The sequence below is a fragment of the Bombus vancouverensis genome, chromosome 8 (assembly GCF_051014615.1).
Source record: "Bombus vancouverensis nearcticus chromosome 8, iyBomVanc1_principal, whole genome shotgun sequence".
NCBI lineage: Eukaryota > Metazoa > Arthropoda > Insecta > Hymenoptera > Apidae > Bombus > Bombus vancouverensis.
This window is the reverse complement of record NC_134918.1, coordinates 13,352,865-13,380,690: the sequence shown is the minus strand read 5'-3', so window position 1 is coordinate 13,380,690 and position 27,826 is coordinate 13,352,865. Positions and strand designations below refer to the sequence as shown.

Sequence of the window (27,826 nt, the reverse complement as noted above, 5' to 3'; positions counted from 1 at the left end):
CAGGGCGTGGGGAAGCTAAAGGTGGCTCACCCCGTGCATCAGGCCACTGTCTCTGGCAGAATGTTGGCCTTGCTCTCTCGCGTTTGCACATGCTGCGTCATTATCGGTTACAAGGCTTGTCTTGTCTTGTGTACCCTTACCTTTTGTACCCTCGGCGGTTGCCGTTATGCAGGGATAATGCACGCGTGCGTCTGGGATTCAAGAAACCAGGCGAGAATTTCACGTTACATGTGCCTGTGGTGCACGTGCGTACGCGCGTTAACGCCAACAGAGGATACGATGTTCCGTATACGACGAATTCGATATTACGCCAGTTGGTTACGATTACGTTCTTGTATACGTTCACGAGTAATTATATAGAGTAGTAGAGTAATTGCACGACGTTATCGGTTGACGCCAGCAGGCCGGCATAATCCGTGCGCGGCTCGGGCCTCCTCGTCTCCGGACTCACCTACTTCCGCTCGTCAGCGGTAATTTGATTACGTCGTTCTACCGGTAGACCGGTCCATTTTCAGTTGTTAATATTCGTAATGGCAGGCGGATCCGCGCACTACCGCAATCCGGCGTAATGCAGCTCTCGAAACGTTAATTTACGATAATGTGTCCGAGGCACGTGAGATGCGAGCGACTTGCAATCGACGGTCTGTAAATGTTGCAACCTCGACTTTGCAGCCGGAGGCTCGTTCTTCCGGAGAAACCTCGCGATACGGAGAAAGCACGAGACGGGGGGAAATCACGGCTCGTAAAATCTGATAGGCAGGATCTCACGGCCAGTCCATAAATCCCGGCTAGTTAGTGGCAGTTAAACTAGCTGTTCGACGAGGTCGTAGGTGATACGGAATTGAGTTGTAAAATGGAATTTTGCGCGACCATCGACGCAACGAGGAATATATCCGATACAAATACAAGTTTGGATCACGTATCGATAGTCTTTAGTCGTATACAGAATGCTCGTCGAAACGTTTAACCGAAGGGTTAATCAACGGAACTGTCGCATTCGTAATTGTGTTTCAAACACTCGTCGATGATGACAATGTCGCAAACCTAACCCAAATATGCAAGTAATCGCGTTTTGTTCCAAACACGACATCCTCCGTGAACAGCACGTACATCGTAAACACACGATACGTCAATTACAACATCCTACCGCTGTGCACCTCATCAGCGAGACTTACCCTAGCGCATTAGCAACCCTCGATCGATACGCTTTCCCCTTGGTTCGCGCACTCTAATGAATTATCGATAAATAACTACCATCGTCTTCCACGTAGCATCTTGTGTGCACAGTTTGCACCGTGTTAAACCATTCGATGCAAAACTGCGAGGATCCATCTCCCTTTATCGAGCCATGTACCCAGAGAAAGGTCCCCGAAGAAATTTCTTGCAGTCTCTTACCTTTCGACTCGACTCGCCGCGACACAGTTCCCAGAGGAGACACAGAGCCAACGAGGATATTCCCGTTTCCTTGGCGAGGGTAGCCAGGGTCGACGACACAAGGGCCAGAATCAAAGGAAACGGCGACCTGGTGCGCTCGCAGTGGGCGCTGTATGCGAGTAACGCTGACAAGGTCAACAGACAGGCGAGAAGATCGGCACGACCGACCACGCCGGCCACTGCTTCGCTGTGAATCGGATGCGCCGCGAACAGGAAGCCGGTGATCGCGTGGCCGAGATTGTTTCTTTCAGGCAATACCTGCAAAAGGTGAAAAATTTTCGCTGAATCGCTGAACAATGGTACGAGAATTGTGCGTCTCTCCTTCATTGTTCTGGGTACAGAGGCGGTGCGCTTTTTAACGCAATTTTTACGATCGAGGACAATGGACCAACTCTTCTACGGAAAATGGGAACAGGAGCGGTTTAGATAGTCATCGGCGGTTTCTATTAAATTTCTGTTAAATGTTGCAGCAACGCGAGCGTAGAATAGATAGATCGAGAAATGATATTTTACAGGAGACGGATTCGATCGTTGGGAGTTTTGGACTAATTTGTTAGAAATGGAAATGGAATACGAATCGTTTCGTAACAAGACAATGACGTTTAATTGTCTCGCGCAGTTTTCGATATATTCGACGATTGTGCGGCAAGATAAAAACCGATTGCACTTATTCACGGAACGATCAGCGACAATGGCATTGCGGACGTTGTTATTCGGCGGGATTGAAAAAGCTGAAAGCACAGGGCCGAGGCTCTTGAAACTTGAAACGAAACACCGGATTTCCCCTGGTAATCCCATTTCCATTACGATAACCATGGCAGGTGACACGCGTGGCCGTCAAGGGAGGACGGTGGACGCGGTCGCACGCGATTATTAACGTAATATTCCGGAATTAAATGGACTGGTAAAATTTTATTTCCAGCCAGTCGCCATAACGTCTGGTATTATCAAGTCTGCATGACGTACACTCTACAGGTGTCACTATTATCTCGTTTCCTGCTGCTCTGACGTAAAATCTGACCAACGTGATGCGCGCGACGGACGAGCAGCTTGTCCGGCTTTAATCGAAAAGCAGATGAACCAGTCGAATTCTCCGAGCCTCCAACCCCTTCCCTCTTCCTATCCCGAATTAGTTTCTCGTTTGAATAACCGATAAATTTCACCGAGCTTGTCGGCTTAATTAACGTTATTAAACGCGAGTGGCGTGTGCTTTACCTTTCTGGCAACTCTAACCACAAGCACGGTGCAGGCGGCGTGCAACGCGACGTTCACCAGATGATAGCCCCACGGTTCCAGGCCGCCCAGTAGATGATTCAGGCGAAAGGTGGCCACGCAAAGAGGCCTGTAACTTCCGTGGGAGCCTCGATCGTTTAGTGGCGTGCCCCAGAAATCGTTCTCCAGCAGCCGAGACCACGGCGTGCTGGACAGCAGGTCCGGATTCGTCAGTATAGCTCTTCTGCGACAAAAATATAACACGATCTCGTTAGCGACGCTTTCATTCATACGTATTATACATATGAGATGATATTTGGTGTAGTACGTTAAATAATCACTCGGTGTTTAGGTCAACGATATATTTATTAACAAGTGTCTACTTTTGATCGCGTCGCGTATCGCTCTCGGTTTCGCTAGTCGATCTCGCTGCCCGGTTACAGCTCGATTTTATCGCGTCCTGGTTCAAATTCAACTTCAAACTTAACTGTCGATCAGATTCGATTCTTTTCTCTTTGTCGTCCTTCAATATCCCCACTATCCACGCGTTTGTTAGGCGTCCGCGACCGTTGCCACGCACGCCTTCTTCTCGAAAATTCGGCGGAACGACCATTGGGATATCGATGGCTCATTAGTCACTTCGCTTCAATGATATTATACATTGTTGCCGAGTGCCGCGACACATACAATTTCAGATTAAAATATACGTTTTAGGCATATTTGAATGGAGAACAAATGGTTAGTCGTCGTTTCGTTCAAAATCGAACTAAATTCGACGGATCGTTTCGTTTCCACGGATTTGTCCGACGAGCAGTGACAAGCAAGACCGCGGGTCGTGGCATTTTAATCGACCCGCACGATCGATATTCATGAGCGTCGCGGTGTTTCGGGCTCGTCTCGAGGCTGTGATACCGCAGGCGACGCACCTGAGCCATCGTCGTCGACGGGGGAAATGGGAACAGGGCTCGATGAACACCGAGCCAATAATTTCGAATTCCACGGCCCTCCGATAAGCCCCCTCGCCCCTCAACGAGCATCGTATCGCATTTTCTACGTGAGCTAGCGATCCACGCTCGAGACGGCCACGATCGACAATGGAAGCAAACGCTGCGCTGGTTGGATTCTTCTTGCGTGGAATTTAGATCGAACACCTGTTCCCCTGTGTTGCTATAATCGAGAAATCAAATAGACGAACGGCGTCGTTCGTTCATTATCGAAAGACAGTCTCCGCTATCCATTAAATTGTCGATAATCGATCGGTTCATCTGTGAAAACACAGTTATTAGTTTTGTAAATGATTTTCGTTCGACTTGTTCGGGAGTATATGATAAAACGGTAGCGATTTGGTTTCGAAGGTAGATTAAATGATTTTCGTTGAAGAAGATTCAATCTTTTTGGCGCGTTACAACAGCAAATTGTTCGGTAAACGTTATTCGTTTGGTTCTAATGGCAAATTTATAAAGCCTTCGAGCGTGGCGATAATTCTCCCATATCATGTATCTACACGTGTTTAACGTGTAATCTATATTTATGCAACATTTGATTTCCTGATTATAAACACGTTGCGTAAACCTATCAGCTTTGGTGTCTGCTATTGTTCGAGGAAATTTGGACATGATTTTGGTATTGATCGTTAACGTATATTGCTGTACAAAGTAACAATAATTTCTTCTCGTAGAAGAAATTGTTTCATCTGTCTGTCGTCGTACAACGTCGGATTGGAGTAAGTTTCGTGCAGATTTCGGAAGTTTCGGCACGCAAGTTTACCATAAGTTGTTCGGACGAAACAGTTGATCGTTGCGTAAGGGCGGCGTAAGATTTACGATGTCGCAAAATTCATTAGAATTCGGAACAATTCTGCGCGACGGTGCTCGAATTCTCTCGGTTTCCAGCGGGCGAAACACTCGACACATTTATACGAACGAACGGATGGCACGTAAACTTCCCTCGTCGCTGTTTATTTCAATTTCCGGATCCTGTCAGGCGACGGTACACGCGCTCACGCGAAATTCCAAAAGAAACACACAACCCCGCCGATATTGGAACACGCGCAACGTTACTCGCACCCCCGCCCCTTTTTCGTTATATTATTGGCCTCGTTAACGTCGATCGATTCGTCGAGCGTAAAACATTAACGGTCGGCGTTTGCTTGGAAATATGAATGTTTAATGAAAATTTTTCGTTCGACCGAAAATAAACAGTTTCCGGTCGAAATTCACGAGTCCACAGTGTCAATAAAATCTTGTCCGGTGATTTTATAGTTGTTACATTGTCCGGTGTGTTCAAATTCATGAACAAGAGAACGAATTCAGAACGAAGAGAGGAAGAGAGAAAAAGGAAGAAAAATCGAGACGCCGATGACGACCAGGACCGAGATACGAGCAATTAAAGGGCAAAAGCAGATCCGCAGATCAACCTCTCGGAGGTCTCTAACGTTGGATAATCCAAGGTATTAGTCGGAGGCATCGGTGATATTAAGCATCTGTCAGAACTGTCGCGAAACGGGGACACTCTTCTCTCTCTCCCTGGCTGGTTCCTCTCTCAGTGTGTACACGTTCGTGGTATTCCCCGGGGACTATTTCTGACAGTACACGTGACGTTAATGAAACTCGGTCCCCGGTCTAACGGAGCAGTTCGGAACGTGACTGCACGCGGAGGGTTCGCAAGGCTGCAAAGGGTACGTGTACGCTCTTCTGCAACCCCTCGAGTCGACGCTAATACCGGCCCAACCCCTTTAAGCCTGGCCTCGTCGACTTACGTAAGGCTATGGGATACCGATTCAATTTTCCGTGGCTTCTTGTCGAATCGAAAAGCGCTTAGCTGCCGGTCAAATTAGAATTATTGGTCGGCCGTTACGGCGTCCGAGCGAATTAATAAATTACAGCGTGTGCCGGTCGCTCCGTAGAGCTTCTCCATTCCTCTCTGCCCTGCGCGTTCGTCCTGACTCGATATAGATACCAGCGGCGATATTAAAATCGGCCGATGATTAATCTTCGTAATCGCGGCTGGGCCGCCGTACACCGAGCCACGCGAAAGAGGTAGAAAAGAGAGAACGACTAAGTAGGGGTGGATGGCGAGAACCGAGGCAGGGATGACTGTCCTATCGATTGCACCCGGTTTCTATAGCGAGTCAGCGCCTGAGCCGAGAGAAAGAAACGGCTGGCCGATGTTACTTTAGGCTCGACGATCGACGATATTGCTGCCTGCCGTTTCCCCTGTCGTAGTTTTTTTCTTCTCGCCGGCCAATTCGGCTTTTCTCCCTTTCTTTTTTTCCCGCCCTCTCGCTGTTTCATCCTCGCTTCAGCCTTTGCTTCTCGTTTCACGTCGGTATTACGGAAATCGAGATTGCACGGCTGGGCTTCGATACACCTATCCCTTGACGGTAGCCACTGATTTGAAAGCTGGACATCGGTGCCGCGACATAAATATTCACGCGTAATTTCGCGACAGATGACAATTTAATCTCGCGAAACGGCATATTTAATGTCAAATCGACAAGAATTATTTATCGGATTCCTGAGTAAGCGGAGAGACACGCTGGTTGAGAGCGTATTGCGAGGGGAGGGAAACAGGTAAAGGGTGACTGCGCGTTAAATTCCTGCGGCAATGGACGGCGCGACGCTTCGTTTATCTTTGGTGAAATAATATTTCACACACGCGGCACTGACAAAATTCGATAACGTCCGCGGGCATGTTCGATGCGCGCCGCTGAAATTTTTCCCGCGATCCGCGAGCCCTTCTCGCGTTGATTCTCGCTAAGCCCCTCGGGGTAGCGCGACAAAATTCAGATACAGTCGGTGGCCACGGTCCCGTTCGACGCGATGCGACAGTAAGCAGCATCCGGTCGTAAATTGCCAGGTGTTACGATCGCTTTCTGTCTCTCTCGTTGGCCGCGGGGACGTGACTTTGCCGCTAGGATAAATAGAAATTCACGGGACACGATACGGGGATCGTTTCTTCGGGAGCGAGAAGCTGCCGCGTGATCCCCGGGGGATGATGCGGCGCCCGGCAATTTGCACGACATTCCCTCGCGTCGCCACCTCTTCGTCCTCCGTCTTGCGCGCCACCCTTCTTTCTTCTCCACTTCTCCCCGAGCAACCGCTGGGAACGGATCCCATTCCGGGAGAACGAATCAACGACGGGGAAAGAGGGCGACAGTTTAGGTAGGATGCGGGACCAAAGACACCGGGAAGAACAATAAAAGGGCCGTAGTGTGAACCGTAGAAGAGAAAGAGCGCGACTACCTCGGTGAAGCTACATTATGTCGGGCATTTCCCAGAAGATGGTCCCTGGAGCGAGAACCGCGAAGATGCCGGTGAGGGAGGACCAAATAAATACCTGACTAAATCGTCCGGAAAACTCATTCCATCCCCGGGAGCGTTTTAGGAAACCTCGGCCGCAGCCGGCTCGTTCGAGCGGCACATCGCGCGCGCCCCGTTTACCTCGCCGCTGCCGCTGCCATTCTCCCCCACTGCCGCTGCTGTGTGCCATGCAATTTCGAAAGTGAGGCTTAAGCTACGGCTGCTAAGTGTGACGGAAGGAAAAAAGTGGCAGTCGTAAGTTAAGTCGTAAATACGCGCCGCCGCCACGCGCGATTTTCCGCGCAAACTCTTCCATTTACTCGCGTTCTTCGCTGAATAAGAAGTTGAAAAAGGAAAGTGACGGATGATGTTGAGACGTTCGAATTTGGAACGTCAGGGATTGATCAGCGAAGAAGGACGATTTGACGTTTCGGATGAATCGTATGACGGCTAGAATAGCGAAAGGCAAGGGTGGTGAATTTGTACGATTCTCGAGTGTACGTAAAGCGAATGCGAGCTCTTTGTCACACGCTGCCGGCACTCGCAATCTCGTGGTGCAATAAACTAGGGCTCTCGCCGGATTCCTTGGCAAAACAGATTTTCTAGGCCGATGGCCTACTTAAGTAACGGAAACTTACTTCGCAGCCGTTGTCCTTTGCTCTCTGTTCTTCGATGACTCTATCTTTGACCGATAAATCAATTTATCCATTACCTCTCTACCAACGAATCGATATACGGTAGAAATGTTACCGCGGACGAAAATAGCTAAGAAACAACATACTTAGAAATTAAATTATTTCCAAGAATATGTACCTGTTACCGATCGAATAATCTTGCCATTAATACACTTAATGATTGTACGTGCACGACTAAAGACAAATTATTCAGTCGATAGAAAGTACCTCCGTTCACAGACCTAACACGTCAGCCAATGTGGATGCTGTAACCGTACTACTCGCGTAATCGAGCGATCGTGGCTCGAGAAGATTCCGGAATACCCGTAAAATCGTTACACCGAGTAATCTCGCTTATTGAATATTTTACGAGCACCGGCAACATCTTAAGCGCGTGCTTCTACAGTAGTATAACCGCGAAATGGGTCAGACACGGTAATCAGGGGGCCAAGGAGGTTCGAAGCTGTTTTGCATCGTAAAACTACCATCGGGCTGCAAAATGAAGAAACAATAAGATATACCCAATTTCTGGCTCGTCTTTGGACTATGTTTATTCTTTTACACCGTGTAATATATGATCGACGACGTATTTTACGATCGCCGAACGTCATCCCGCTCGCCTAACTACACGCGGACGTGCCGTGATTGTCAGAAATGCTGTCGCTGAAGCCGAAAGATTCGCCAACTTTTGTCTTCCAAAAACTATTCGATATGCATCATCAAACACGATAAGATCCACAGACTTTCGTGTACCACGAAATAACGGAAGTTATTCAATCTCGAGGAGACGGGACCGCGAAGTCCATAAAGGCAAATATATCCCGCCCCTGGAGCGCGCATCGAGAATATTCAGAGAACTCGGTAAAACTGCGTCCGGACCGAGGCCACGGAGTAAATCATCGAGCGTTGCTACTGTTTTATTCGCGTATAAAGTTTCAATTTCAGGATTCGAAATTTATTAGCGGCGCAACTTTCGGCCACGCGAGTATCGACTAATGGCGGAGAAAGAAAACCGGTGAGTTTCACCGACGATGTTCGGTAATGTCGATTAAGCACTCACCCAGCAGGATATTACACGGTTACTTTTAGACCAGATAATCTATTTATTCGCGTTTGGTCTATTCACCAAATGAGAAAGATAATTGATTATTCATTGGGAGGAAATTAATTTAACCGCAATCGTATTATTTATAACGTACCAATAGTTAATATATTTTGACGATGGTTTATCGAATAAGAAGCAATTTCTTACTCAATGAAATTTTCAATCATTCGGAGAAATAGAAGATCGGCCTTTTCGGCGATTCCATCCGCCATCTTTCCAACAAATCACCGATGCAGAGCTTTGAAACATTCGTTAGAACGGCTGTATCGAAAATCAATATTTAAGCGCGATACTGTCTTCGACGTCGAAGCAATCGATGACTCGATTAACAAAATCCGGATAGCGCAAGGAACCCCATCAAAATTCTCCGTGTCCATCCGACTCGCTGGCCCATGGCTGCCCTTCTTTTTTTGCACTTTACCTGAGCGAAAAAAATTACGGGTCTTGCGACGTGTTGCTCGAACCTGGTTTCTAATTGTCAATAGAGGGCGTGAAAATCAGCCAACGAAAATCGATCCACTCGTTCGCCTTCTTTGAGGTGTAGCGTATAAAGAACGAGGAAGAGCAAAAAGGAGGCAGACCCAGAAAAAAGGTATGGAAAGAAAGAAAGGGGAAGGACGATGCTCGGCAGGCGCGCCTATATAGCTTTTATACCCCAAGAATCCAAGAACGTCGTAATAGAAACCCCTGACAGGGGTCAATCTCCTAACGGTCGATCCCGAAAAGCCAACCTACCTTCCATTCATCGATCACCCTGCTCAATCTCAGCTTCGATCTAGAATCTAGACCTATTCCATTCCCGAATAAGCTCGCTCTAAAGTCATCTGGCTCTCGTTCGACGTTCAGCATACCGAGCCCGCTTCCATTTCTCCGTTCCATCCTTCTTCGCGCTAACTTCTCGTCTCTCTTCTTCTCTTTCCGTCTACCTCTACACCAGTTTGATAGGTTCTTCTGCTCTAAACTCGGGCGGAAATATTTTGAGAATGATAACTGATTTCAGAGGAATCGAATAGAAGATAGAAGCTGCTTCGGAACTGGGAAATCTGCCACGTTTGACTCTACGTACGATTCTAAATAAGAGAAACTCGACTACGGAGTGGAACAGTTCCGTATGTGAATACGAGAGGTGTACTGCGATCGGGTTCGCCGAACGCGAGGCTCCCACTGAAATTACTCGGTCATCGACTAAACAGCGAGTAAAGCTGAGAAGTTCGAGGGAGATCAGTGAGCGTGGTATTCATCGATCCAAGTTCGCGAAATCACTTCGCTAAGCAACGTCGCAACTCCAGAATTTGTTCTCTCCCCGGTGAATCGAACTCCCTATAGAATGAATGGAAATCACGCTCGGGTGCGTGTAACAAATTCGCATCACCGTTGAAGCAGCCAAGGGATTTCGCCGATATTCGAAACTTTTCTATCGTTTCTTCGGCGTTACGCCGCTTTACAAAACGCCGGTTTCGTTCCTGGCTCTCGAATTCGAAACAATTCCATTGTACGCAAACGGTGGATACCGTGGACCGGTCGCCGAACCGAACACCAGCGGCCGGTTTCGCGAGAACAAGCGACAGAAATATCCCCGGGACTAGCGAACACGAACGAGCTGCGGGCTTATCGGGAAATATCAAATTCACGATATCGAACGTTTCAATATCGTAGGTTCGCGTGTTCCTGTTTAACACGGCAAAGCCACGATTATCCGCAAGTACAGGCTGTGTAGAGGGAAACCTCCATGTACACCGCTTTCAGTCGTCGTTTCGTAATGCTTTATTTTGCATCGAGAATGGCCCGTAGCCAGTGTCGCTTCACGGGTCCCGCGGATTCCCTGTCCCATAGGTTTTCGCGTATCCGTACGGTATTTTCCCTTTTATCCGATCACCCTCTGGCACTTTGCCATCGTCCAAGAAGACGACCACGAGAGAACCAGTCACTTCTATTTCCCCCGGCAATTCGCTCTCTCTCACTCTCTCTCTCTCTCTCTCTCTTCCTATTCGGTAATAAAGGTATCCCGTTTTCTCTGGCTCGCCTCTGTGTCTCTATCTGTCCGCTCGTTTCCTCTTGCCGACTTTTCTCTCTCGGCGTATTCCTCGCGAACGAGCGCCCATTTGCACCCGGCCCTTTAGCGGTGGAGGACGTTGCCTGCTCGTTTCTCGAACCTCTCGCCAACCTCGGCATCTCTCTCCCTCGACTCCAGTCCATTCACGCCCCTGCTTTCCTACTCTATTATCGACTCCATAAGGCAACGGTACGCGATAGAGAGAAGGGAGAAAGAGGACGAGCGAAAGCGTGATTTCTCGACCGTCTGCTTCCTCGACCTTTCGATTCCTCCTGAACCAGTACGCGGTGGCTTATTAAAGGGTAACTGTAGATGTTCGGTAATAGAATTAAAGGGTTCGCAATTGCGTGGAAACTGAGACGAGACGGTTGCGCAAGTTATTGGGCGATAGAAGACGAGGGTTAGTTCGACGCATGACCTTCGCCATTTCGGTTTACGAGCTCGAGTCGCAATAAGGATCACCCAGCCAGTCCAAGGAAAATCAATGCTCAAAGGGAGGAGCGAGGAAGAGGAGTCGAGCACCTGAAGACCACTCTTCGTAGATGCTCTTTGCGTTATTACATCCTCCTCCTCCTCTACTTCAGCCCTTCTGCGCAGTGTGGCATTCTAGAAAATAAGATCCCCCGGCGAACGATGGACGTTTAACCTAGATAACGTGACTACTACTCTTCCTGACGTTGCTGCATATCAATCGTTCATAACCCGAGTAGGAGTTCGATGGAATTCTTCGCACAAGTGCTCGTTTCTGATGCATATATTATGAGCCCATTAACGACCACTGGCGTATTCCCACTTGCGTTTTCTATGGTTACATAGCAAAAGGCTAGATAGATCACTCGTCGGTAATTCTGAATCAACGAGAAGAAGAATCTTTTGCATCGGTTCCAATGAATCCGTTGACAGAGCACGGTAAAACAACGGAACAAGAAACGAACGATTTGGGAAAACAGTCATCTGCTTATGATCAAGATTCTACGTTAATAACATTGAATGTACAGTATTAAATTTATATTATTGTATGTGACAATTCGCAGGAATCTGTTTCGGGCTATTTCGGATATTAGATGAAACTTTTTGAACTGTGCTTGCCTTGATTGCAAAATCTTGTAACCTTAAAATCGCATTAAAATTACATTGAAATTACTCGACTCCAGTGTGTCAGGCGATCACGGCTGTTAAATTATTGACGCTAGCACGAATATAACATGCCCTGATAGATTTTAGATACTTTACGAGATATATAGCGTGCTCCGTTTAACTTTACCACCTGGAATACCTCGCTTTTTGATAATATCGTTTCTGATAATATTGAAAAGTATTTCACGAATAAGTTGAATGGTTTAGAGAGTGGCATAATTTGACGTAATTAGTAGACGAACGCGTACATACGAAGATGTTTCTTTAGACGGAGTTATATATTTTTTGATATTCTTAATATTTTCTGACACATTTGACGCTATGAGAAAGAACCGTATCCGTGAAAGAAAGGAAAATGATGTCAACGTTTCGCCAGCATCGCACTTGGTTTCATCAGGGTGTCTGAAAAAACGCTCTTCAATATAGATCTGTTTGCATCGGTAGAGTGGTCAGGATGACGAGGATTATCGGTTGATGAATATCGGATCCGTAATCGAGATGACGCGAATTCTCGGATTGTTCATGATCAGTTGATCAATTAAATTCTCAACCGATATTCCTCGTCATTCTGATCATCATTATAATACAAACAGATCTATATTAAATATATGAATGTGACACTTTGATGAAACCAACTGCGATGCTGGCGAAACGGAATTCTATTTCTTCTGGACACGGCTCTTTTCCGGATGCCTCGATCAGCGTTGAACGAAGCGATGTTAAACGTATCAGTGTCACGTGTAACAGTATGAGTAGCGACAATCCAGGCCGTGAAATCTCGACTTACTTACGTCGAGAAACAATTTAGCATTTTAACTTTAGCCATTTGCACTCGAGAGGCGAGCGAGAGGCGACAGTCCGTGTTTATGCTACGTTTCCACATCTCCAATTGACGAGAGTGCAATATTGGTTCGTAAATTGGTTCCTTAGCTCTTTGTGTTCTTTGTCAGGAAGCGTAAAATGTTAGATTTTAAAATGGAGATAAAATATTTAATCCCATATGCGTCTGAAACTATGGTTCTGACAACGTTAGTTCGGATTCGACGATCAAAGTAAACGACGGTAAAAGTATTATAGTTTAGAAACCCTAAAAAAATGGTTTTCGGATGTGAAATTAACTGAAATGAAGATGAACTTAATTTGAACTGTTGCAAAATAAGATCAATTATATTCAAGAACGCATCTTGGCGAATGCTTTCTAAATTATCATACAAAAGAATACAGAAATTAATATTACAAAATCATATTTTCAAAGATGTAAATACAGATAAATTATTAGAATATAATATTTTTGTATGATAATTTAATTTGTATATAAAATCATTTTACGCTAGCTGTAAGACACACGTTACGTATAACGTAAATCATCCGGGTTCTTCATTCTCGAGTGCAAAGGGTTAATTTATCAAATTTAACGTATGAAAGGCAAGGGAGGATGCGAAGCGATATTCTTGTGCTTACACTGACTGCGAAATATCTGCTAAACTAATAGCTTTTCTACGTAAATTGGTTAATACCTTTTGCACAAAGTGTCCAACTGAATCGAGTAACGTGCTGAAAAATGTATAATTCCATTAAAAAAGAAACTAGTGACTCTCGCACGTCCTCTATGCGTTCATCTATGGGAAAACTATTCGCGTCAAATTATGTCCCTGAAACATTTTTTGATATTATCAAAAATAAACGAGATATTCCATGTGATAAAGTTGTTTGGGACACCGTGTCTAACGCGTAGGGTCTGCACGAGACGGTTCCGTCTTCGATCCCTGTGGACGCTGCTAATTGACGAATAATCGACTTCGAGGCCGCCGTTCGAAAGATAGCCGCGCTAATCTGCATACGAATCCACCGGTAGATTAAAACAAACTGCTGAAAATTAACGCGCTAATCCAATTAACGTGGACGAATGGCGTATCAGTGGAGAGGCAGAGAAGCAAAGAAGGACAAAGGACCGTTGGCCCGGCTCCGGACAGGAAAATCAGCGCATCAGTTTTAACTGAAAATATCCATCGAATTAGGACGCGGCACTTGATTAAAATTTCAATCGGGAATTTACGTTAGCCTTTTGCTAGGCACACGTTCGAAGAACCGAACGCAAATATTGAATTCCCGGTGGATGCCTTGTTGAAAATTCGTCGCCAGCATCGGTGCTCCCGTCATTCGTTTTTCGTCTAGTGGCAATATCGTCCAAAGTCCCAACCAGGTTGTTCACGATCCTCTATACGTGCCGATGGAATTCCCTCGATTAGCCAGGGATTAACGACTCTGCTACTAGGCACAAACAAATATCTGTTAGCCACGATGAATATGGAAAAGCAGCGACTCCATTCCCTTGACTTTGTCGCTTTATCGCGTCAACGTAGCGGTTCAGGCTACGAAGAAAGCTGCAAAGCACCGACAGGCATGAAGAATCGTTCTGGCTCAGACATCTTTGTCCCCGAAGACTCATTGTCTCGAATTTGATTAGTCGGTAGGAGAGGTAAACCAACGTTTCCTTCGTGGCTGTATTCGTAAGAGAAAGAGAGAAGGGACGAGGAGGAACCGGAGAGGCTGCTCATAATAAAATTCATAGCATCGCTTGGAAATCAGACTCGGCGCTACTCGATCGCCACTTGAAACGTGTCTTCTCTCTCTTTGTCCCTTACCTTATATTCCGGCGCCACGTTGGAAACTTTTCTTCGGCCTCGCGGGTCCCATTTACGCACACTCGATCGGCCGTGCTCAGACGGGACTCGTTATTCCGATCACGAGAGAGGATTTCGCTGCTCCGCTTGCACCAGAGAATCTTTTACGACTGCCGTTCGTGTCGCCAATATCGACGACGACTACGTACTTTGCCTGTATAATGCGACTACCAGTGGGAACGTCCGTGCACTGCCAGGATTTACCTGTCGCCGCGAACAACCGGTATCCATTTCTTACCGAGCGTTTATCGTCCACCGGAACGCTTCCTACATGCTCGGGAAATAATTTCGCGACGACGTCTCGATCGTGGAAGGAATTCGAAAGCGGTTCGCACGGCCCGGGTGGAGCTGTTCCTGCACCCAACAATCCACCATGAACGTAAGTAAAGACGATCATCGGCGATACTGTTAAATTAGAAGAGAGTCGATATCGAGATGGATATTCCAAGATCTCTTATGCAACTTCAATTTCACGCAGATTCTTAGACGCGCGAATATCTAAAACTCAAGAGAAAGAGAATGGCGAAAAGAAGTAGCATGATTGATTGTACGAAGGAGACTAGGGGAGCCTTCTTGGGTGACAAGGGAACAGTCAGGAGAATGTAACAAGTAAATCTGTGACGTTACGACGAAGAAAAGAAGGAGGAGAGTAAGACAAAGAATGTTGCGTTTCGTCCGCGCTCTGCTAGTGGGCTCACCGATAACTTTCCTTGGCGAGTTCCTAGCCTCGAACACGACGACCACGAAGCTCGGGTCAGACGGGTATATTTATACGCGTAGAATGGCTAGACCGGCACTTTCAAGAATTCTATGGCTATCTCTAGTCGCGAGAAAACCAATTGTTCTAAAGAACGAAGCTGTTTCACGCGCAGTTCTCCCATACATGAGAATATCATAGGAAAAAAAAAAGAGAAAAAGAGAAGAAGAAACGAAGAACTAGAACGAAGGACGCTCGGTGAATTTCGTAAACGCTAATAGCGATCGAGCTCGCGTTACACGGCAACGAGCGGAGAAACGCGCCGCGCCATGCAATTCCGAGAGCTCGTAAAAAGCAATGGACGATCAAGGCCGGTGTAAACGGCGAGTGGCTCCCTTAATTTTTCATTAGGGACCGATATACCGACTGAACGACCAATAACGTTTCCTCCGTTCGGCATCGAGGACGAAGGACGGACGAGGGGTAAAGAGACGTCTCTCTACCCTTCCCTTCACACCCCATGCGCATTGTCTTCGTGGTGAATAAAGTTGCGGTCGCTATTGCTGGGTGCACCGGTTGTCAATCCGGCACCGTTCCGGTGTTTAATCGTGCTGCTGGCGGCGATTCGAGGCCACGTAATTCCATTCATCGACGCGAAGACAAATTGCACGGGCCACAATGCTCCTCGGGAGGGGTGAAGGGTTTGGTTGGCGCGAGGAACGCCGCAAGGGGTGGCGCGGACGTTCGATCGCGGTTACAACGGGAAACTATGGCACGAACGAACGGTATAGACGTGTACGCCATCCTCTCTTCTTCCCGCCGCCACCATGGTGCAGGAGCCTCTTGGACGGGGCAGAGGGATAGTAACAGGCTGCAGGAAATTCCTTGCTACTCGAATAGTTTGAATAACTACCTCGTCCGGCTTCTCTCGACGACGACGATGCGCGTCCTACGTATCTTCCAGCCTGTCTCCTTCGTAGTCGTGTTCCCTCGTGCTCCACGAATTTTCCCTTTATTCCGTTCCGATGGTGCTACGAGCTTCTTCTTCTAGAATTCTAGACAGTCGTTGGAGAATTAGAGAATTCCGTTATGCTTCGCTTTCGGCGAACCAGCATCGAACCGCGTCTATTATTTCTGATTTAAATGGCTGATACTGCTTACGCCCGTGATTACCCATCACCTTGAGGGATAATCGTTCAGGGTCTCGAGCAAATGCCTGAAAATTCCGATATAACACGCTATCGAGGAACTCCATTGTACGCGGTAAATTGGACAATGGATCAAGGTACGCTCTTCCTCTTTAGACGCTGTTATCCGTGGCCTCGAATTTTCGAACGCGCCCGCGGCTTTGATGCGATTTTTCCGCTGTGACGATCAAGGGATATCACCCCCCAGCCGCTCGTTTGACCATTGCAAGCTTTCCGTCCTCGGGAATGAAGGATCCTCGATGGTCAGCTTTATTACGACGGTTAATCGGACTGGGTACATCGTGGCGCGAGTAATTGCAGGCAAACGCTGTATGTAATGAGTAAAACGTGTAATGTTGTTTGGGGAAGGGTGGATCGAGGGGATCAGCGGATATAACGATGCGTGCAATGGGGCCACGATACAAAGAGACCACTCAAATTAATTCGAAATAACGGCTGCAAAACGTTGCCGATTTGCTGACCGCTCAATCGGCCATTTTTAATAAAATCCTTGACCAACGATCACGGCAGATACATCGCGTGCGCGCTCGGTTTATAACGAACTATCGACCCAGTGATGCTCGTGCGTGATATAACCGTAACGTAAGTACGTGTTTGTTAAATGTCATTACGTGACGCTTCCATATTCCATGCTCGAATTAAACGACACGTGATCGCCAATTTCCGAAAATTTCGTCTGGTAGGAACGCAGTTCAGCGGCAGTCGTTCGACGAAGCTATTCGTCTTCCAACTGCGTATCGCAAACAGGTCGGTAAACAGATTTCGGCTGACAACTGATCGAACGTTATACGAAAGAGAACGAATCGCACCTACGTTCAAAGTCGATTCGACGAGTAGCACGGTTTATTGGTTAAGTCGTGGAACACTCGAGACGGGTTGGTCATGGATGAAAAATGCTCGGTTTCTCGCGTCTTTCATCCGGCTCTCTTCCTCTCGCGTTTCAAAAGGATGGAACGCGAAGGAAGAGAGGGAGGTGAAACGGCGCGAGAAGGTTCACCCTGACGGAGCATCCGAAACCCCGGAGGCTCTTTATGCCGATCCACGTCGTTCCATCGTTTCCCTTCGGATACCATTTTCCCTCCCTCTCTGGCCGGCGCAGCGTGGCGCGCTGTCAAATCACCCACGTACCATCGGCATCGACGTTTTGTATTCAATCGCGGTTCACCCGCGGAAAACGGCGCAGCCGTTGCAGATGCAGTCGATTCCACGAGTCTGCGGCAATAACGACGCCTATATTCGTCGAGGATGGACTGGCTGCCTCTCGGGCGTGACGTTGAAAAATGCTCGTGCGATCCATACCGACGGGAACGCGACGAGGATCCGCGTGGCAAACCCTCGTGTCGAGAATCGCCGCATACGAACTGCGGAATCGATTCGCGGAGACGTTTTCCCACCTCGGCTAATCCGCAGCTTACGATTGTCGTTGGGCGAAACAGAGGGGAACGCGCGGACGATCGAATCTCAAAGAGAATGGAAAATTGCGCAGGTAGATGCGACGCCGAGAGAAATTGCGATCTAATTGACGCTAAAGCGCGAAACATGAGAAAGGAATCGGTGAAGCTGGTTCGATCGGCGCGCGTTCCTCGTTGTCGATTTTCTGGGTTGGCACAGGATAAACCGTAGGCGCTTTATTTCAACGTGGTATACGGTTCCCCCGGCAACCTATTCAATTGCGTGTACGTAGAATACGTCTCGCGTTTCGATCACGCCGATGGTACATAGGTATTCCGGATCGACAGACACGACGCGTTCGATCGTGACGTTGAGAAACGCTCTTCGGATCCCTGCCAACGCGGATCCCCGTCAACCCCGATGAAACGCCGCCATACCTGGCAACCTGGATCCACGAGAGACGTCTTTTCCCCTGACCTCGTGAATCTTTGCTGACGTCAACCAGGATAACGAACGTTCGGAACGAGAGGTTGCGTTTCCAGCGCGAGACGCGACAGGGGTTCGATTAACTTGGCGCGGCGAAGCCTTCTCGCGTTACACGGTTGCGTTAATAACGGTGATTTATCGCGGCTTCGAAGAGTTTCCGATTACCGGGGGAATCCGCGTGTCTCCAGGCAGCAGTCTAACAGCCTGCGGCCAAGCCACGGCTGTCCAAAGTGTTCGGAGAATCCTACGGAGCGGCCGTCACTCACGTGCATCTCATTCCACGTCTCTAAGTATTGAATGCAATACACGCTCCCGCAGGAATTCACAGGCTACCCAGGAATCCTGTGTACTAACTTCCACCGTGGTATTACCGTGGACTGACTATCTGCGCCTAATCAACGTGCTACACAGGCTAATAAATTCTGCCGCTTTGTAGTCGAGAAAACAGCGGGAGCTTGCGCCAGCACAATGCGAGACGTTGATCGGTCAGAAATGCGGAACTCCTGGAACCAGGCGAAACTCGAGGAACAGAATCGGTAGCTGAATCGTCCCCGGGCGAGAACCGCCCTTTTCGCAAGAATCCGTCGCAAGAATAACCGAGAGTTTTGTCAAACGAAAATCCCAGTATACACAAAAGAAGCAAACTCTCTCGCGTTTCGATACAAAACGTCCACGGAACGTCGAACGGTATTATTCAGCCCCTTCAACACGTCCCACGACTAAATCCCAATTCCACGCTACAATGGACTATCCCGGAGATCGAGATCGTGGAACCTTCCTGTCGATTAACCGCACAACCGATTCCGACGAAATCGAATGCTTTTGAGATACTCTATTTTCCCTGTGACAAGGTTTAAGACAACGTAACGGGCAAAATCACATCCCGTTTCGTCTGCAATGGCTAAACGAGAGACACGAAACGAGACTGAGGAAACGACGCTGGTGAGAGTCGGAGGATCCACGAAACTATCGGCACTCTGACAAATGAAAGACCGGACACGGTCGTCTCTTGCGGTCGCGCGTCGCTGCGGAGACGAAACGCGCTGGGCAATCTCATTGCTGGTAGCATTCAGATGAAAAGCTATACCGACTGGATGCAGCGCTTGTAAACCAGCCACGAACGAATCGGACAAATCCTATTTCTCTTGCGGCGGGCCCTTAAATTGCGAACGAGATCCTGTGGCAGCGTCGCATATGATTGCTCAAAGCTTCCGCTAACTGCACGTACCGCGATTCACCTGTCTTTCCCTCTCTTTCCACCGATTTCTCTGGCTTAGTCTCGTGGTGGCTATGAGCGTTCGTCTCGACATTCGCGCGTTTCACAGATCCATAGGGGGAGAGAAGCATAATCGTGGTTGCCGGTAGGAATCGACGATGATGCCAGCCCCTTTTCTATAGAAGCGCCTACTAAGCTATAGAGAGAGAACCGCTCGTCGTCGGAATATAACGTATATATCCGCAGGCTGGAGGTAAGGCATTGTTGATTGAGCCTCGATGCCGAGTCTCGATTCTACCTTCCATTGTCGAGTGGAAAGCTCGAGCAGAGCAAACGGAGGATCAGAAAGCGTGAAGGGCCGAATCGCTAGGAGGTGCTAGGCATAGAAGATTCCAGACGTGGAAAGAGGAACGAGAAGAAAAGGGGAGTTAAGAGGAAAGCAGAATGAGAGAGTAGAATTCGTAGCGGGAAGACTTCTCGAAACGCTTTGCGAACGCTTGCAAAATGAAGGTGGATGGAAAGGAAGGAAGGACGAAGATTTTGAAAACTTGGAAAGACAGGCAACGCGTCTTCCCTGGTCCTTTCGCTGTTTCTTCTTTGCAATTCTATCGGTTAAAAATCTTGCCAAGTATCTTCATACATCTCAATCGAATTACAGAGCGGATGGGAATCGCCGTTTCGTCGACGAGCTGTCACGAAATCGAATGGCCCCGAGAGTCTCGTGAAACGTCGAAACGAGGAGTCAGCGAAGCCCGACTGGCGGAACGGTAAAAGATCCAGGATTCTATTCGGAAAGTGAGGCGTTCCCTGGCAGCCGATCGTTCGGGAAGAATAGAGAGAAGAAATCGGAAGGGTACGGAGGAAATGAAGATTCCCGCGAAACGAAGAAACGGGCGAAAATCGAGAAACCGGTGAAAAGGAGAATATGGGAGACGCGTGCGCGACTCACTGTTCGGCCCAGCTTCCTCGATATACTTATCGACGATGTTGCGGGAGGGGTGGCGCGAAAAGTACAGAATCGACGAAAACGCTCCGGATCGACTTGACGAAATGAAACGTGGAAGCCGATAGATGCGAGATGCCAAGCTGAAACGGGGTCGATCGTGGCTGCTGGGGAAATAAGGACCCGCGAGGCTAGGCAGTCCGGGAGCGGCAAACGGAGGATGGGGTGGCGCGCCTGCGGCACGTAGATAAGATTCATGCCGGGAAAAGCCTGGAACTTCGACGGGCTGTGAACGAGGCCTAAACCCTGGCCGGCTTCGCGAAAAATCCCGGCAAGTCGAAGCGACGGGACGCGTTCTCTTTACGATATTGGCCCTCGGGATAGATTCGATGGCGGGTTACGAAGGCCTCGTGTCTCCTATATCCTCTAGCCAGTGGAGGGTTAAACTAGACGATTCTCGCCTAAGGTCGCTCGTCGCCTTTCACCTAGCACGATTTGCTCCGCTGGGAGCCGCTTTTAGAACGGACTCGGGAAATAAAATTATGGTGGCGGGGATTAGCTACGGACCGAGAGAGTGGGCAAAGTTGGGCTTAAAATAAAACGGAACTGGTTAACTTTTCCCGTTTCCCGCGGCTTTCGCTGGCCCCTTTATTTCACCGCCAGTTTCGGCGAACCAGTGAGATATTTGCCGGCCCTTTTCTTCGCGAGAAATTAAATTTTTTTGTCGAAGGGTGGGAGATCGGCGCGGATAAGCGAGCACGCCGAGAAGGATTCTTATTTATTCGACGGCAGCTTTGTAACGCTACCGGGGGAAAACTCCTACGGCAACTTTTCCTCCAGCAACGGTCGAAACTTTCAACCAGCCTGTTTCCATTAATCTCTCGTTTCTTCGGGCGCTGCCTCGAAAATTATTTTTGAATCTTTTTCTGCGTTTCTCTGCCGAGGCCACGAGCAAACCTCGTAATTAACGAAGACGCTGAACGTGCTCGTAAAAACGTCAAAGCCGGACACGATTTTGTTCCTACCGTATAAGACGTATTTTTTTTTCTCTCTCTCTTCCCGTCACTCGTCCCGGTCGACAAGCTAAAGGCTGACGGATGTTCCTAAGCTTTTGACAAGGGTCCAAGAGCCAGGGAGTACGGCGAGCCTAGCCTTCGACTAAATAGAGGCCGTAGTGACCATGGAAAATTGTTTATCGGCTAGGGCTCAGCCTCGAGGGATTTTGGAAACGCTCCATCTTCTGTCTTTCGAAAAGACCGGGCTGCCATTAACACTCTTTGTTCTTTACCTGCCTACATACATTTATATACATATAAAATGTATATATATAAAATTTATATATAGACGGGGATAAAAGTTCCTCCATCAACGTCAGATACTATCCCTTTATTTGTTAATTCCGACCAGAGACTGCGCTCATAGAAAAAATTCACAAAGGGATGCAGATAAATGGGCTCGCACATTTCTATATCGCAGCGCGTACATAAAAAATAATTTTCAAAAACATACCTTTCGAAATCAACATTTTAAATACACAGGAATAAAAACGTTAATCGATTCCAATTTCGCCAAGCGAACACGCAATAGCAACACGTAATTCCAAGATCTAACCTCAAACTACGAATCCTATACGACCAGTTGTGCAAAGAGATCGAAGGATCTAAAAGGAACTTGTTAATTTCGTAACAGTTCGATAACCATCGGCGACGTAAAGTCAAACAAGGGTCACGACATCGGCCGCGAGCTATCGGGGGCTCGATTTCCGGTTAAATCGATGCATTATCAGGAGGTGCTGGCCGCCGGTGAAGTTTCTGACAAACCGAACGACAAGAGGGCAGAGAGTCGCGGCGTGCCACGGCCATTATTCCGACAAAATAACGTTGACCTGGATCGGAGAAGCAGTTCTCCATTTAATGGAGCTCGTGCTGGAGGAGCCGCGCGCCGTGCCTTCGAAGCGAACGCGCGTCGTTATTAGGATCATTGACGATTCATTTCCGGCATATGACAGAGAGTGTTTGATAGGACGAAACGGGGTCAAGTCTCGCGCGTCATGCCGCGCGTCGTTTTGTCATCGTCACCGGGAGGATCGATCGATCGCCGACACACTTCCCCCTCGAAACAACCGAATGCGCTTGCTTGCTCGTCCGTCATTAAGAAAATATTCACTGACCATCGCTACGTACATCTTATCTCTGATAAATGATAACAACTGACCTCCAGGAATTTATCACGTTTTATTGCGTCGTGCCTCCTAATGGATTAAATCGCCGTGTAAACATATGCAAAGCTTCGAATAATTATCATCGAAATGACGGTACGAGTGGGTAAAGATTATTAAATCTGAAGATTATTTAATCGGTCCAATCGCTTTGCCATCCACATTTCTGAACCAATAAAATTTCGGACGATGGAATACGTCGATCTGAACAAAAGCAATTTCCATTCCCATGGTGAGTAGTGTGACACGCTGTCACGTGGACGTTTACCTCGAACGACGCGTCCAATGATTCCATCACGGGTTAGGGACGCGACGCAACACGTGTACGATGATGGAAAAAGTTGGGCGAATCTTGAACCGTCGAAAACAAAAGGGCTGTAAGCGACGTAATCTTCGATCGAAGCCGGACTGTTAACCAAGGCGGTCTTTGATGGTCCAACCTCGATCTGATCAAGTCGAGCGCGAGTCGTTGGCTCGTGAAGATGCTGAATAACGTCGGACTATTGGCTAAACCGGTTATCTTCGCAACCTGATCCGAACTCGCCTCTGTGTTACTCGAGAAACGTGCTCGGTTTCCTTCCCTTTGATCACCAAATCAATTTATGAGTCCCGCGATTGATTCTTCGAGGAAGAGACGATCCAAAGAGCACGGCGGACGATGCAAGCTACGAAGGGACTGGAAGAACTGGAAACTTCGCGGCAAGGCGAGTCCTGCGCCAACTAAGTGATAGCTACAAATTACCGTGGGGCGAAATTTGATTACGCTTCTAAATCTAAGCTTCGTGTACGACGAGCACGGGCAAACCATTGAATCCATCAGGCGGACAACTCGCAGGACAAAGTTTCGTTGCGTTCACCGGACATGGATTTATCAGGAATCGCAGCACCGCTCGTGAACTTTCCCTATTCTTATTACCGCGATAAATAACAGTTTCACGGTGCACGGCTGAGTAACACGGTTATTTTTCACCGGGGCGTGGAATTTATACGTCGTCAAAAGCAACGATATTTTAACGGGCGGCATTGTTGCTTCTTGTCCGGCATTCGATTAAATCCGTCGGACCGTGTTGCAAAATTGCAAGCTGTCGCGCGAATGTTGCACAACGTGCTTTTAACAATTAAACGCTAATTAGTGGTCCGAAACCCTTTGAGATTAATATGTTGGACGGCTTGTTCGACCGTTCTACCTGACAGGACACGGGAAGGGCACCAATGGGGATGGGACGAGATGAACATACATATACACACAGAGAACGAGACCCGTGTGCCTTTGTCGTCTTAATGAAACGTCACTATCCACCGTCTGTCCGTATTCCAGACCAGGAAGGATGCTGCAACTGCATTCTAACCGTAGCGGCACGCTCGATAGCTCTGGTCGGCTCGCAGAGAGGACACGAGGTATTCGTCTGACCGCGTAAAAGGACCGAGAAGGAACGAGATCGTTCGACAAAAGTGGAATCGATGAAATGGGCCGGACAACCGCAGACGGAATACGAGCGGATCAAACAATCGTGGCCAGATTTTTCGGACGCGCGCGGAGAACCAGAGGGGAAACCACGGTTAAACGCGCCTTTAGCGCGGTAAACGACTTCGCGGAACGCAAAGCTGGTCAAACGGGAATCGAAATAGAGTTTCACAAACCCATTCGACTCTTTAAAAAAAGAAAGTTATAGAGAAAGAAAGAAAGAAAAGAGAGGAAGAAAGAGTGAAACAAAGAGGACTTGAGTGAAACGTATACAGCGGGGTAATTAAGGGCGGCCGAATCACGGGTAAAAGCACCGCGAAACTCGGCCGTGGTCGGCTGCGAAAAGAGCAGAGAGAAGGAACTTGTTACGCGGCATGGTACAATAAGCCCACCGTCATCAAGAACGCGTGACGATTTCGAGAAAGAGACGTCGCCACGTTCCTCGCCTCGTCGCCGCGTCGACGTCTTTCACCGGCTGTACCTGGGGGCGTGCGCATGCAAAAACGGCCGACGTATCCGCGCGGATATGCACCGGCGACTGTAATATACACGCGTTCTCGCTGGTCCAGATTAAAGGGAGTTTTATGCGAGGCGCTACGAGGCGCGGAGTTATTAATCCTTGGCAAAGCCGTGTCAGAGAGGGAGTGTGGGCTACAGAGAGAAACAGGGAAGGGTCTGCTGCGAGAAGGACGATGTAAAAGTGACGCTGTAACAGGCAGAAGGGCAAAATAGGGGGGGAGATCGAGCGCGTTCCCTACAATTTCTCTCTCATCGATCTAGTCGGCCTTCTCCATTCACCGCGTTGACGGCGTCGTCATCGTCACGTCGACGAACCAATTTTTCTCCGAGCCGCGATCGATCTGGCCGACGCACGCTGCTGAATTCTAACGCGGCCGGATTTTCCCAGGGACGAATTAAGGAATCAATAATCCGGCCGACGCCTCTGTCCTACCAATCGCCACCAGATTTTTAACTCCTAAGCTGGCACTCGTGATCGTCGGCCAAGTCTGAATGACAGCGAGCTTTTGTCGTCGCGCGGTAACCGAACGGTAAATCGAACCGTCTTTTAACCCTTTCGCTTCGATAGTACAGTCCGCCGAAGTACTGTCACTTTTTTTTTATTTGGAAGAATTTTACAATCAATTCTCATTGAGAATTATAAGTAAATTATTCTGGCGTGGTACTATAACTCGAATAATGAGTGTTTATCGTACGTATGATTCTAGTTGAATCTAATGCTTAAATCTAAAAAGTAATGTCTTTTTAGCCTGCGGATCTGATCCGTCAGAGTGTCAAGTAATTGAGTAACTAGTGGATTTTGATGGTTGTTAATTCTTATGTTATATCTATTACTGAATTTGGATGGTATTGTCACTGAACGGAAACACGCGCCAGAAATACGCACAGTGTACGTGGTTGCCTGTATACAAGTTTTCCTAAGTCTTAAATAACAATAATTCTTGCAAGAACCGTACATGAAATATCGTTTCACTGTCAATGGATTTAATAGATTTTTTAGCATGAAACAGTATACGATCGTTTGAAATATATTGCGTGAAACGTTTTGATGTTGTTTCAACAATGAGTAACTTTAAGAATTGATTAATCCAATATATCGATAAAATCAACAGAAAATGTCCTGCCGAGAAGGAAAAAATATATTATTGACTACAGATATCACTTGTATATGCATCATTTGGATGCCGGACTCGGGACTTGTCGCGTGGTCGCCGCCTACATGCGGCGCTCGAAGCGAAAGGGTTAAAAACGCAATGCTGTAACTTCGATTCGGTTTCACGATTATCTAAACAACTGTTCACACTCGTCGATACAGCGAATCTCCTTTCTACGATTACAAAGAGAGTTTATAGGCTAGCGCGCAGAAGGTTCGAACTCTTTACGATCAAGGTTAATCCGGAAACGTTGCCCGGCGAGGAGTTTCCGTGGAATCCGCGGAAGAAGGCGAACAAGTTTTAATTCTCTGGCTGAAGCTTTTTCCATCGGTAGGGAGGAAGCGAGAATAAAAATTCCGAGTTCCCCCGACTGGGGTCAGATTTGCAAAGTGCTATCCTGCCATTGTCGTCTCTTCTTCTTCGTTGGATCGTTATCGGAGACTGCCATTTTCCTGCTAGAGGGGCAGACACGATCGCTATCGGCGCTCCTGTGACTACAAATGCTGATGTTCGTTCGGAATGACTCTCACCGGAGCGGCGATCGTTTCCAAGGTATTTACTGCGCGAAAGATCGACCGACAAATCGCGATCGACGTCGTTGCTGTATGCAAACGGGCGATTTCGTCGTTTCGAGCACCAGCTTCTACATTCCGTATATTCGAAACTGCAGGCATTCTGTTCAGTGTGTTTCCTGCGATGGGAGTTGTTGCGCGACAAAGTGCGCTTCCTTAACGAGTTTTTCGATTTGATGCCGCCGTTAACTTTAAACAATACACTTGCAGAAGCACAGAGTTTTCGTGAATATGAAAGTAGGCGGATACTACGTTGACTTCGAGTTACGACTTTCTTAATTTATAGTATACGATACGAAAATCAGTTTTCCACGGGAAGAAGATAGTCGGGACTTCGATCTAAGCACGCGATGCGAAACGTTTTGCATATTTTCTTGGGGATCGATTACCTACTCCCAACGCCGTATACGCCACCTTTGCCGGTGTTCATTTTATGCTTCACACGCGTGCCCGGCAATTAACACCTGTGTCGGTGTTCGGTCAAAGGCGGTCGACCAGTCGTTCGTTCGTCACGCAGCGTAGTGTGAATCGTGCGAGGACGCATATGTAAATAAGAGGAGCGAAGCGTGCACGACAATTCAGATGTGCTACTTTACACGTTCCGTCCGAATAATTTCAACGGAAGGCTTTATCGCCTGGTCGGCAAATGGTTCTACCTTGCCGCTCGTTCGTTTGCCAGTCCATCAACTTGAACGAGATTAACCATTTTTACACACGTTCGAGCCGCCGACTTTTTCTTCTAATTCACCGGTAGTTACTTCTAGCTGTCCCACAGAGACATTACGCGCCGTAATACAACGTTTTCGTCGAAAGATCGATGCGGATAATCACGAGGAATTATCGCGGCAATGCATCATTCCTGATAAAAGGACGTTGATCCTTTTGCAACAAGGTTCCCTCCGGCTATTTTTAACTTTCCAACGAATCGAACGAGGACGATTGTAAGCGATGGAAGAAACCAGGTCCATGCACATCAGAGACGACAACGATTTTCTCGAGGCTTCCTTCCCTATGATCGGAACCGCGTTCCCTGAATACTACGCACGATACCGACCTCGCTCTCGTTCCCATTCTTCGCCCACGGCGGCTTTCACCGAGACTCGAGCCAGCCAACTCAGCCAAGGGAAGAGAAAAATCGCGGAAACGCAAAAATGCCACGAGCCATGCGACGTGGAATCTATCGCTGACGATTCGCACGAACATGCCACAATTTTTCCCCGTATCCAGGATCTCGGTCTGGCTCGTCGAATCACGAGCCGACTTTGCCGTTTACGATCGCTTTGTTCGTGCATGCGTCGCTATTCAGAAGCAGATATCCAAGCAAGAGATTCGTTTTCTATCTCTGAATTGGCGCGG

The 27,826-nt window shown here is 47.9% G+C and overlaps 1 protein-coding gene across 2 annotated transcripts in view; it reads right to left on the bottom strand.

Moving 5' to 3' along the window:
• The window catches only part of Tmtc2 (Transmembrane O-mannosyltransferase targeting cadherins 2), a 215,607-nt gene that overhangs the window by 86,146 nt on the left and 101,635 nt on the right, over positions 1-27,826 (bottom strand). For both annotated transcript variants that reach the window (XM_033332298.2, XM_033332297.2), the window contains exons 4-5: positions 2,650-2,890; positions 1,396-1,692 (exon numbers count right to left, since the gene is read on the bottom strand). In XM_033332298.2, coding sequence (XP_033188189.2) covers positions 1,396-1,692; positions 2,650-2,890 — 538 coding nt within the window. The remainder of the gene's footprint in view (positions 1-1,395; positions 1,693-2,649; positions 2,891-27,826) is intronic.